Source organism: Elgaria multicarinata, chromosome 2 (assembly GCF_023053635.1).
Source record: "Elgaria multicarinata webbii isolate HBS135686 ecotype San Diego chromosome 2, rElgMul1.1.pri, whole genome shotgun sequence".
NCBI lineage: Eukaryota > Metazoa > Chordata > Lepidosauria > Squamata > Anguidae > Elgaria > Elgaria multicarinata.
The window spans coordinates 43366260-43380119 of NC_086172.1; the positions used below are offsets into that span (position 1 = coordinate 43366260).

General features: G+C 43.4%; 1 protein-coding gene across 1 annotated transcript in view; it reads right to left on the reverse strand.

Annotated features, from left to right (window-relative positions):
• MYO3B (myosin IIIB) overlaps positions 1–13860 on the reverse strand; it is a 264396-nt gene that overhangs the window by 11599 nt on the left and 238937 nt on the right. Inside the window, exons 32-34 of the mRNA XM_063116401.1 lie at positions 10242–10348; positions 9793–9839; positions 8240–8400 (exon numbers count right to left, since the gene is read on the reverse strand). Of these exons, the coding sequence (XP_062972471.1) occupies positions 8280–8400; positions 9793–9839; positions 10242–10348 (275 nt within the window). The 3' untranslated portion in view covers positions 8240–8279. The remainder of the gene's footprint in view (positions 1–8239; positions 8401–9792; positions 9840–10241; positions 10349–13860) is intronic.

Consider the following 13860-nt stretch of genomic DNA (forward strand, 5'->3'; position numbering starts at 1 on the left):
TGACCAATCCCATGGAAAACAAAGTTTCCCTTAGTCCTCTTCAGTCTCCACAGTTTGGACTTTCAGCTCTTGCTTTTCCCTGCGTCTCTCTTGTCTGTTTCTCCCACGCTGTTTATATAGCAGCCTCTATGGCTTGGGATCATTGCTGGTCCTGGGCATTCCCCCTCTTCCCACCCCAGTTTCCAGAATGCCACAATCATCCTTAGGTGGAACAACACTGGGAGTCATCCCAGCCAGTTTTCCACCCCTCTCATCCTGTTAAAGTTGCTGAGGCAGGAGGATTGAGAAAGACCTCCCTGAGGAACCAATACTGCTCAGCACTGGGCTTGACAGGCTAATAGTCTGACTTCTTATAAGCAGTGGTGTAGTGGTACATTTGGAAGTGCAGGCACTCATCGTGACATTCCCAGTAGCCAGGCCCCCAAGGGGAGTCCAAAAATGCAGGCATCTGTGGGGATCTCTTTCTCTCTCTGTGACCCTGTTCAAATGACACACTAAGCCATGGTGGTTAAGCGTTTGGCTTATGGCTTAGGGTGTCGTGTGAATCATTCCTAACCATGGTGGCTCCATAAACATGGTTTAAATATGCTCACTAACCATTTGCTTCAAAAGGGCTAGCAGCCTAGCCATGGCTCAGTGTGTCCTCTGAACAGGCCCTCTGTATCTTATATGTGTCTTTTGCAGCTCTTTGGTAAAGCTAATGAGTCCTAATTACCCATTCAAGACCAAATCACCCCAAAATACTTTGCATTACAGCAGGGATAGATCGCAATGACATGTTGTCGTTGGGAAAATCCCCCCCCCCCTGTGATGATTGCAGCAAAACTGGGGGGGGGAGGAATAGGGAAGCCTAAGGGGGCTAGCACTCAGGCTTTCCAGCTAATAAAAAATACCGGGGCCATGACCCCAAGAGCTCTGGGTCCACTACCCCACTGTTTATAAAGCATATGTTTATGATCTTTTGAGATATGAAAAAGATGACTGAATGCACGACTTTAGGAAACAACAACCCTCTGTATATATCGTGTTATATCAATGGTGGCTTTGAACTAGAGGAAAGTGCGCCTGCCTGCATGCAAGACAAGGCTCCAGTTTTGGCCAGTTCCTTCACTACCTATTGTAGTCCACTGCGCCATACACCATACTATTATATAAGGCCAGGAGCAACTTTTTCAATGGCCATGAGGGGCTGCAGTGGGAAGGATGGATGGGAGAAAATCAGACACATTTCCTTGCACAAGCAAATGCACTTTCTAATAGTGCAAAGCTACCATTGAATTCAACCCAACATTCAATATTAGAGATGTCCCTAATAGTTCTAACTGAAAATGGTGGTGCAAGGAAATATTTTAATATAATGCTCCATTTACCAGCTATAGCAACAATCTATTAAGGCTCACAGAAGAATTTCATTTAGGCTATCACCTTTCTATGCTTGAGAGAAATATTCACAGTTCCCTCATAGAATGTAATATAAAGTAACAATGATTCTGAGAGGGAACTTGAACTGTGACAGCTTCCAGCTCTTTATTTTTAAACCTGTCCCAGAACTGTTTTCAGAGACCATCTTTGCACCATTCAGGGACCCTGATACTTAACACTGTTCCCAAACAGAGGGCAAAAGCAGCTTTTGTCAGTGCGTGTGGTTTTGTAAGTTACACGTGGCCTGAGCTAAACCCATGTGGGATCCCTACACAATAGAAGAGGCCCACAATTGTGCCACCATGAGCGGCATTCCCCACATGACCTAAGGGCACCTCCCTTGTTGTTATTTATTTATTATATTTATATCCCACCTTTTTTCCTCCAAGGAACCCAGGGTGGCATACACCTCCTCCTCTCCATTTTATCCTCACAACAACAAGGCTGTGAGATGGGTTGGGCTGAGCGTCTGTGACTGGCCCAAAGTCACCCAGTGAGCCTTCATGGCTGAGTGGGGACTAGAACCCAGATCTCCCGACTCCCAGTCCAACACACTAGGCACTACACCACACTGACAATTCTGGACTGTCAGGAGTTGTTAAGGACAGGACCAGGAGGCCTTGGTTCTATCTATAGCTGCTCCATGTGGTGAGCCTTCTCCAACCTGGCACCCTCTAGATGTGTTGGGCTACAGCCCCCATCACCCCCAGCAGCATGGCCAATGGGCACACTGTCAGGGGGATGATAGGTGTTGTAGCCCAACATATCTGGAGGGCACCAGTTTGTGGAAGGCTTGAATGGAGCATCTCCCTGGGCAGTAAACATTTCCTGAGCATTGAAGTGACTCACTCACCCAGGCTGCCCATTGGCTCTTCTCCACAGGAAAGGATGTAAAGATTTTTCACGCGAGGTCCTTCATCTGAGCAGCGATAGGGTTTCCTGGCTTGTTCCCACTCTTGGCTTGTTCTTTGAGTTTGACCTTCTGCCTTGATCCCACAGCTCCTACTCTTGGCTCAGTCCCCTGCATCCTACTCAGTGGCTGTCAACAGCACAGCTCTAACATTTCTGCTAAACCGTATCAACCGGGCGCTTGGAGAGATTCCCTTCCTGAGTCGTACTTACATTTACAATATTTCTCTGCTACTTTCCTGAGCAGTGGAAGATCAGGGTGATGTTTACAGGGTCTTTGCAAAAAATCCACTTATTTACAAAAGGAGAGGCTGAAAAGGAAGGATAAGGAACTGGCAGCCTGCATCAGCAGCACCAGCCTCAACTGCAGGATCAGAGTATCTCTGAGCCCACGAGGCTGCCTCTCGCTCACTCTTTCCCAGCAATTTAACCACCACTACGAAATGACTTCCTTCCTAAAACTCAAATTAAGTCCTCCCCCCCTCAAAACACACACACACACACACACTTCCCCAAGTGTGGCTTTCAGGAAAATTCTGTCTGTTTTCCCAGCCAAGTAGACTTGAAAAGACCCCCTAATTTGATCAGAAAACCCTCTATGCCCAATTGTAATGGTGGATTTCACATGCGTACCTACAGCTCAGGTAGAAAGTGAGTTCATCAATTCCCCCGGGGCACAGGTCCATTACATCATTAGTTCACACTGGGCACTAGTAGCCGCCCTCCAAGCACAAAGCATTCGCATCTGGAGGCCCAGACCACACCTTGCCTTTGCTGTCACTAAGAGCGTCATCACACAGGGGACAATCGTGTTTCCTTACCAGCGCTTCTCCACCGGTGTATTCATCCCTTATTACTTCCTCTTTTGAAAGAGGAAGTCAACAATGTGCACCTGGCCCATTCCGTGGGCCGTTTTGATCCTGCTGCTCCTCCTACACACAGCAGGAGATATTTATTTATTTATTTATTTATTACATTTTTATACCGCCCAATAGCCGAAGCTCTCTGGGCAGTTCACAAAATAGCAGCAAGATAGCAGCAAGTTCCGTCTCAAAAAACAAGTCAGACTTATTCGGGTGATTTTTTTGTCATGTGAAGGAGGCTACAAGGGGCAGGAGGCGCATGGTCGTGAGAAGGACCTGCAAAAATCCATGAGTGCCCAGTAACAAGCCTGGAATAAAACACTCGTCTAGAGGCCTTCAAGAGGCAGCTGGACAACCATCTGTCAGGGAAGCTTTAGGGTGGATTCCTGCATTGAGCAGGGGTTGGACTCAATGGCCTTGTAGGCCCCTTCCAACTCTGCTATTCCATGATTCTATGGAGCTCTAAGAGGTCCCCTGAACCAGAAGAGTACAAATGCTTTTTAGGTCAAGATGGGACTTTGCCTGGGATACAACAGGATCTGCTGTGTCAGACTCTTGGCTCTGACCCTGTGGCTGCTGAAGGCCCAGCACTGAGACCCACCCTAACCCCAAAATGCAAGGCATGTAACGGTAGCTTTAAAACTTTCACGTATATTATTAGAACAGATAAAAACATGAGAAATAGTTTTAAAACTCACCCCAGATTGGTTTGGCATAGGCTAGAGGTGAAGGACCTCTTTCAGCCAGAGGGCCAAATTTCATTTAAGAGAAGCTCTCAGGAGTTCCAGTGATGATGGTGGTGGTGAGGGCAAAGGTAAAGCATTTTAAAAACAAATCAAAGCCCCAGCATACTTTAGCACAAAGCTATTACTGACAGTAACTAAGCTTTAGGAGAGGCATTTCGACCATTTGGAATGGAAGGGCAGAATGACACAAGAGCTGGGAAATGGTTGGTCATTGGGGGAAAGGGAGGGTGGCCATCTGGAGAACGCCAGAGCCCAAGCAGAAGACTTTGCAATTATCCTACCAGAAGAGATTTAAAAATATATGTACCTCTTCCTTGTTTTGTAGCATAAGTAATATTTCTGAAACCCAGATGGCACTTTCTTCCCTGCTATGGCAGGCACATAGCTTAGTTACTGCTTCTCTAAGGCCTATGTCATACCTGCACGTAAGTGTGCTAGAGGATTTACAAGCTATCTCCAACCGGGTGTCTTCCATATGTTTTGGACTACAACTCCCATCAGCCCTAGCTAGCATGACCATTGCTCAGGAATCTGTAGTCCAAAATATCTGGAGGGAACCATGAAGAAGTGGCTAGCATGTGTGAATAAGCCAACATAGATCAAACACTACAGAAAGATTGTTCATATCCCTGACATTCCCTCAGACAGAGGATGTTCTACAGAGTCAGGTCACACACACTTAGTGGTGAGTCATCAAATACTGAGTAATCAAGTAGGCCGCAATCCTATGCTTGTTTAGACAGAAAAAAGTCCTAGAACTCCCACCATGGCTGCTTGGGAATGCTGGGAGTTGTAAGACTTTTTCCTGTGTAAACATGTATAGGATTGCACTCTGATTTACATACATGCATGAAATGATCTTAGACTGCCATCTTAAGTATGCCATCCAAGGACTCAGTGAAACATTCTTCTGAGGAAACACGGTTAGAATCAGACTGTTAGACAGCTTCCTCTGGTGCTATCCTGAGTCCTGAGAGCAGGAAGGGCCTTTAAGACATGCAAGAGTGCTACTTTTATCCAAATATCCAGTGCTGCCTCCATTCTTTGGGGGCAAACTGTTTCCTTTGAGATAAACTTTAACACTGCTTGCATGAAAACTTATGCTGTCACACCTCACCTGGGGGCTGCCTATACAGAGGCAGGTTGCCACCACGATGAGCCAAAGCCCCGCGCTTTCACTGCTGCACAGTGGCCGCTAATCCTGATGCCACAGCAAAAGCACGGGGTTTCTGGTGCCAGGCACACCCCATGTCATCTGCCCAGGTCAGCCCAGTGCCAGAAAGCCTATTTTTATATTAATGTGAATCCGGGAACAGGTTGAGGGAACATCCCCCGAAAGCGAGGCCAGGGAAGGAAAGACCCACCTAGTGCAGCTGTCTCTACAGGAGGAGGAGGAGGAGGAGGTGGAGGAGATCTTGTGCAAAGGGCCAGCCTTTTCTAAGAGGTGAAGAAAAGGCACAGGCGGAGGGCAACCAATAGGAAGTCGCCTTCCGCCCAAGAAAGCCCCTAGCCTAGCATGGCTCCTCAATGAGGGCAGACTGGTGGAATTGATGGGCAGGCCTCGCTCTGGCTGGAAAAGTCAGGGTAAATCCCCAACTTTTCAACCATAAATCTTTGCTTCTCTGCCCCAGGGTGGCTCCGAATTGGCGGCTGCATCATATAAGTGACGCAGCTCCAATTCAGGCCACCCCATGGCAAAGACGACGTCAAGACAGCCCCCTGGAAAGCTGTGCTCTCAGAACTTACCATCACCACCACAGTAATAATGTCTGTTGTTGTTGTTGCTCTTGTTGTTGTTGCTGCTGTGATTATTATTATTATTATTATTATTATTATTATTATTATTATTATTGCACATAAAATACCTGACAGTGTACAAAATGCCAAAGAATCAGAAGCACATGGCAATCTACATGTCTGTAAGTTGTACAGTTCGGCTGCAATCCTATATACATTTATTTGCCTGGGAATAATTTAGCAAGGATTACTTCTGAGTAAACATGTATAGGATTGCGCTGTAAAACTAGAACAGGAGTGGGGAACATGTGGCCCTCCAGTCGCTGTTGGACTGCAGTTTCCATCAACCCTAGCCAGCATAGCTAATTGTGAAGGATGGTGGGAGTTACAGTTCAACAACAGCCGAGGGCTGCACATTCTCCATCTGTGAACTAGACCAGGCAGTGCAAACCTAAGCATGAATACTCAGAAGTAAGTCCAGTTGTATTCAATGGGGCTTGCTCCCTTGTCAGTGTGTTTAGGATTTCAGCCAGAATTACTAGCCCAGGCCTTCACGACCTGTGACCCTCTAAAGCAAATGCAGCCCATCAATCAGGTACTTTAAACCAGTGGTCTTCAACTGGTCCAGACCAGAGACCCACCTTGGACTCCCAACCTGCAACATAGGACCCACTTTCACAATTGCCCAACACAGTGGCAACAGCTTTCCCGCGACCCATCTGAATTGATCTCATGACCCACTTTTGGGTAGCGACCCACCGGTTGAAGACCACTGTTGTAAACTGCCTGGTGCTTTAGACCTCCTCTCTTGTTTTTGCAGTCTCAGGAAGCCAGCAGAAGATTTAATCGAGTCCCTGTTGGACCACTTTGCATGACTATAAGGAGCCTTGTGTCAGTTGCATTCAGTGTGGGAGAGGGGAAGTAGCGTAGGAAGGCTAAACTAGTTCATTCTAAATATTAGATGGTTGAACAGTGGAAGGAATTGGTAACCATTCAAAATCTGTAGGTTTCATGGTGTCAGTTATGATTTTCATAGGTTGATCTAACTTGGTGGTTCCCAAGCTTGGGTCTATAGATGTTGTTGGACTACAACTCCCATCAACACCAGCCAACATGGCAAAAGGTCTGGGATGATGGGAGCTGTGGTGCAATATCATCTGGTGATACAACAGTTGGGAAACACTGATTTCACTGAGTATATATACGTTCTGTAAGGGGGGACATGATAAGAGGTACATAAAATTATGCTTGGTGTGGAGAGAGTGGATAATTCTAGAACACAGGGTCATCCAAAGAAACTAAATAGTAAAAGATTTAGGGCAGACAAAAGGAAGAACTGCTTCACACAAGGCATAGTTAAACTGTGGAATTCTCCAACACAAGGTTGTTGTTAAAAAGGTGATATAGGAACACTTTTAATAACCAAACAAACAAATAATAAAAGATGTAGTGATGGCCTCCAATCTAGACAGCTTTGGAAAAGGACTGCACAAATTCATGGGGGACAGGTCTATCAATGGCTACAGCAACCATGATGGCTATATGCTACCCTTAGGATGAGAGGCAGTGTACCTCTGAACACCAGTTGCTTTAAAATGACAGTGAGATTATGCTTTTGTCCCCATGTCCAATCTGTGAGTTCTCCAAGGGGCATCTGGTTTGCCACTTTGGGAAACAAATGCTGGATGAGACCGGCCTTTTGTTCTGATCCAGCACGGGGCTTCTTAATGAGAATGATATATAACCAACCATAGAAGTTGTTATTCAACGTATTGGCCTTGGTCTTATTATTTCCAACTTCAGTCAGAAGGACATTATAAAATGCTAAGTTAAGTGATTTAGTAATATGCTATTAACTATTTTACCATTTAAGCTTTTGATGTTTTTTTTTCCTCCTCTGGGGAAATAAGAGCCACATGTTCTATCACAGAATGCTCTTTTTCCAGATAAAGTAAAAAATGACACATTCAGCATTTTAAATGGTTATTATACTTTCACCATCACCACTGAGCTAATTCTTCCTAGTTTTATAAAGCAACTCAAGTTTTCAGAGTCCTCATAATGCTACGTTCCCCAATGCTGTATCATATATTTTTATTACAAAGCAAAAGATGTTCTAATAACTTGTGAGAGCCACCAGAACCTGCGTTATACCAGAACAGTCAGGAAAGGGTATTTATTTATTTATTTATTTATTTAAAACATTTTATCCCGCCCTATATCAAGCAACCTGGTGCCCTCCAGATGTTTTGGACTACAACTCCTATCAGTCCCAGCCAGGATGGCCAATGGTCAGGGATTCTGGAATTGTAGTCCAAAATATCTGGGGGGCATCAGCTTGCCTATCCCAGGTTAGGATGATGATCTGCTATAGAAAGAAGTCTGTTTTGTGACTGACGTTGCCAAAAATTAGACATAGATTTAGCTGTTTTGTCACAAACTGTATGGCAGACACCAGCATTTGCTCTATCTGTCCCTAATATGCACATATGTGCACATTTTAGACACACACACACACACGTACATAAACCAGAAATGAGAAACATATTTTAGGTCTCTTACCAGCATTGCACCAAAGGAGTTAAGTGGTAAAAGTTCAGCTCTAAAAGGACACCCCTCTGGAGGAAGGAAGGGCTTGGAATGTGTTGTCTTCCTCTGTGATGGAATCTACAGCTGATAATGATTTGTAATACTCATCCTCCCAATCAAGCACTTTTATTTGCCTAAGGGGAAAAGAAAACACAAACCACCCTGAATGGGGCTTCACATTTTTAGATGTCCGTGTTTAATGGTTACAAAGAAGTGCTTCCGTATGAACGGTGGAACAAAACCAAGACTAGTGAAGAAGAATCCAGCTTGCCTGCAATGATCTTGAGAGCCTAATACTTCTCATTGTTCCAGGCTCTTCTGCACGGTCATCCTATAATAACTGGGTATAGTTGGGTTGTATTTGGTTTATGGCATTTCTAGACTTCAGTTTGCAGATGACAGATGATCAGTACTGTCAGCTGGGCCACCAAGAATCCACAGGCCTCATGTTTAGTTCAGGGAATCCCCATTCTGACCCCACACTATGCCAGGCCTGGGTCAAGTGTAGGCACCTGCAGAGAGCCCACACGCCAAGCAGGGGCCCACTGATGAGAGCCCTCTGGAGTTGTTGCTCCTCTTCACCATTGCAACCTGCCTTTCACTTTGGACCAGACATCAGTTGTGGTAGTAATAAGTAGCAGCAGCAGATGCCACTGCCTGCTTGCTCATTGGCTCTCTGCCTGTCAAGCAACCAAGTAGGAACAACAACGAGAAAGAGTATGAGGAGCAAGGGCATCTGGCAAATGGGCTCTTGATGAATGAGTTGCCATATTTCAGAAGTGTTATGAGATCAGTTTATTTGGGGTGGCTTTTGAGGACTCAGGTTAAATCATATCATCATAATTATAATCATGATGTTTTAGCACTCTTTCTAGCCTAGGATCTGGAGATTTGCTGGATAATAAACAGTTGACACTTCATAAGGGACAATGCATACTATTTTCCCTTCAAGGAAATTGTATCTGTGTTAAAAAAGAAAGAAAGAAAGAAAGAAAGAAAGAAAGAAAGAAAGAAAGAAAGAAAGAAAGAAAGAAAGAAAAGGGGTGGGGGGAAAGGTCATATTCAAAGCAGCTTATAACCAAGAGCCAAGAATGAAAGCACAAGGACTGCCTCTTTCTAAGAAGACATTACTTTTCTCCCTTCAGCTGGTCCATGCTGTGGACCAAGAGGACATCTGTCCCATAGGTGGTTCCCATGCTCTCAGCTTGCAGGTGTCTACTTCTACAAGACTCACAGTCCATGACTTCTCAAATCCATTGAAAACTAACAGAGAAAAATGAACACTTTGTCTAAATTCTGTCGAGAAGAATCTTCCCCCACCCTTGAAAACCATTCCAATGTTTATACAGACCACATTAGATGCAACTTTTCCATTTGCTTCTGCAGCAAAATGCCCAAAGTTGCTGTATAGAGATGGGATTGCTGTTTATTTTGAGAAATCTCTAGAAAGTTTGTGCGTTTTCTGTAATATCACAAAGGATGTCTTCTGTTTACAGTTGCTTAGAACTAAGAAGATAGATATTTACCCAAGTTTTCTTGGCTTCCTCTTGCTCCCTTGATATTCTAGAGTTCCCTGTGGAGAGGGCCAAGAACACACAGTCAAAGCAAAGCAGCAAGTCGTTAATTTTTAATTCAAAGTGATTTTGTGTTGAATGCAAGCAGATGCTGATAATATCAGAAGTCACAGCATAATTTTTTTGATCAAAGGGCTCAAGCGAGCCTGATGAAGCATGCATCTTGCTCGTCTTTGATAAACCACATCAATTATTCACCGTGAAGGCAGACATCCTGACATGAAAGCAACAGATAAAGAGCATAAGCACATGTTCAAGACGAGAGCTGAAGAACGTCGCAGGGGAGGGGGGGCCGTGGGGCGGGGGGGGTGGGGCTGCAGGGGTTGGAACAGGTATTAATAACAAAATTATTAACTGGAAACAAAGCCAGTAAAACAGCTTTATTGCCACTTTGAACTCACATTTAACTGGTTATAATACATGTTGTCCTCAGGGCTATTCAGCACTTTGGGCTGCTGACATCTCCGACGGGGTGTCTTCAGCTTCTGTTCAAGACAGTTTTCTGAACCTGCAAGGAGATAACACCATTTTAGATCTCAGCCACGCCAGGTGCTGTAAATGTCTTAGCATATTTTAGAATCAAAAGTGTTCTCCCTTCTGTCCTACTAATTCCTGCATTTATTACCTCCTAACCTGTACAATTCTCACCAGGCACTTAGAAACTTGGGGATAACTGGCGCCTTTGGAATAAAACTGAGTTAAAACATTGCCTTCATTTTCTCTGCTTAAAGATATTTTTAAATATGGTAAGAGGTATATACATCTATAAACAAACAAATAAATAAATAAATAAATAAATTATATAAATAAAATCTATCTAGAACAACATGCATATATATCCTTGAATTGTGTGGTAACCAGCTAGGGATATCATTGCTAGCTTGTGAAGTAGTAGCTGTCAAATCCCTACCCAACCCCCCAAATATAGACACAAAGAAGGCATGAAAGCTTTCAACATTCTGGAAGAACACCTCTGAGAAATTCACAGTTTTATGCTGTAGCAACTGGATGTTGGTTCATTGAAAGAGTAACACTATATGCCTTTTGGGCTAGCAGAAACAGCAACAGAAAAAGAAGAAGGACCGAATACATTTTGAAGAATTAAATGTATTTATTGTTGCTTTTTTAAGTATATAAAAAGGTAGCACTTGGAGCATTGTAACAGCACATTAGGGGCATGGAGTACAGTAGTTAAATAAACTTTCAATATACTTTACCACCACATAAGAAGAATGTGCAAAAATCAGTCATAGATTATCTCCCAAAGCTGCTAGTGGCTCAGCACAAGAAGAAGAGAAGAAGGAGGAGGAGAAGGAGGAGGAGAAGGAGAAGGAGGAGAAAGAGAAGGAGGAGGAGAAGAGTCCAGCATACAGCTAAGTGGATACAATTTTAAGCCATTTGTGACTACTTTGTATGAAACTGCTCTTGTAGTATAGACCAGAGTGGACAGAAAGTAGATCTCCAGCAATTCTGGACTTCAACTCCCAGCATTTCTGACCATTGGCCCTGCCAGCAGGGGCTTCTGGGAGTTGAAGTCCCAAACATCTGAAGAACTACCTTCTGTCCAATTCTGGTGTAGACTATGGAAATATGTATTTGTTAAATGCCTATAGGTGGCCAGGTCTCATATAATCATAATAGCAAAGGCGGACTTTTGACTTACAGAGTAATCCTAAACACATCTACTTAGAAATAAGTCCCATTGAGTTAAATGGAGCTTATTCCCAAGTGGGTAAAAGGCTTGCACTGTTGATGTAATAATAAGAGATGCAGAACACATACTAAAATGCTAAATATATTAATTTAATTGTTCTGGGATTGCACTTCATCTATTTCTCAGCAGAAGGAACATCAATGGTATTCGCAGCTCCCTTCTCACATTCTAAGCTATCTGCATTCAGATTGAGTGAAGTCTCGTGCTAGCTTTCCAGCCTGATACAATCGCTTCTGCATGGCTCCTGGGTGGTCTGCAGCTTGCAGCTTCCAAAGGAAATGCCCTTTTGCTGAGCCCATTTGTCTTCCTTGTGTAAGAAGCCTAAAATATGATTGGTAAGAGAAAAAAATATCTGGGACCATTTATCACAGCTAACCATATCTAGAGGACACTATATTAACATGTGTTGTCTGCTGTTTCATTAAACAGAGACTAAAAATCATTTTCATACATTTTAATCTACTAACAAAATTAAGGTTATGGGTAGGTCAAATTACTTGGTTACCTATTTGCTAATGTTTATATTTAAAATCATACAAAAATGGTGAGAATAATTATTGTTACAGCCATGATGCCTTGTGTGCATGTAATCAGACACCCTTCATTTCTACAGCTAGGCAAAAGTCTTGTGGCACTTTAAAGATTTATTGTGACATAAACATGAGGGAACTAGAGCCCACTTCATCAAATTCATGTATTGTTATCTTGAGAAAAATATGTAAGCAGTAGAGACAAAATGGCACAAAGTGTAAGAGGTATAATAGATATGTAACAATCCTATATAAAACCTATATTCAAGTAAAGGACAGTGATCCCATAATAGGTGATAACACAGCAAAGCTGGGAAATTTGTGTTATTTTAATACTTGTTGTGGGAGAGGAAACCATTGCCTCAATTGAGAATTTAAACAAATAGAATCAAACTTCCTGGTTAATTCTAGTTCAGCAGTTTTACAGTAGTGCATCCCTTTCAAGTGTTGCTATTGCTGCGATTGTTAAAGAATAGTGATTTTTCAGGTCATCAGCAGAATATCCTACCTGGGAGAATGCAATGCTCTCCCACTGTTTTCTTAATATTGCCTTTTTTATACCGGATTAGCATCCATTTATTCTTTTGCAGGGAGACTGATCTTTCAGTCCTAGTAGGACAACGCAGAAGGGCACTGTGGGCAGGTGATGCCATATATCACAACAGAGGAGAAATAACTAAGGGGCCCTTTGGTGGGACTGATGCTATTACCGGTAGGTCTTGTAAAATTGTTGCCTGAACAGATCCAGGGCCAGAGTTACATATGGATTTTTTTGTAGCCTCTGTTGGACAGTCTGTTCTTGGTGGGTAGTAGTTTTTTTAGAATCTGGGACGAAGAAGAAACTTGGCAGCTGATATGATGTCGTGGGTAGTCAGACCAGGGACTCCTGCACTCAGTTTCCCACCCAGCCATGAAGTTTACTGGGGCTAGATCTACACTAGTGCTTTTGATCGGAATTAAAGCAAACTCATAACTGTTGGGGCACATTAGGCATTCCATATACCGCTTTTCTGGCATCATTTCCTGCTTTTTTATTCTGTATTATCCAAAACACCACAAAAGATGTTATGGTGTGCACTATGAGGTATACATGCGCAAGAGGGGTATAGCATCACTATTGTGGGATTGTATTGCTATAACATGAGGTGTAGATCTGACCTGAGTGTTCTTTGGCTAGTCACTATCTAGCCCTGCTCTCACCTTTTATCTGTACATTCACTGAATGTATGGAAGGGAGGGGGTTGTGTCTGCTGGCCCTACCTCCAACCTGCACACATCTTACCATTGTTCCTGATCATACATACAGCTCCTACGTGTCTACAGTGGTATACACACATACAGTTGTGCACATATAGAATCCATTCTTGCCTTTGGTTCAACACACAGAAGTCATGGGACAAGGCCAGCTGACAGTGATGTGGGGCAGAAATTTTCCACTGCTCTATTTTTCCACCAAAGTATCTCCATTTCTTAAGTTCATTAGTAAAAATGAACAGATGCCAATTGCAAATGCAGTATCAGGCAAGCTTGGCAGTTAGAAAGTTGTAGATGTGTAGTTGTCAGCATATCATGCACAGTTCTCTGGGTTGCTTTGGGTTAATTTGTTAAGAGTTTTCAATACCTTTGTGTGTCCCCCACCTTAAATTTAAACAATTTAAGAGACGTACATGCCATTGAAAATCACGTTAAGGGCACAATCCTAGGCATGTTTAGACAGAAAAAACCTCTATATCTCTCAGCATTCCCCAGCCAGAGACCATAGGATGGTTTGGAAAA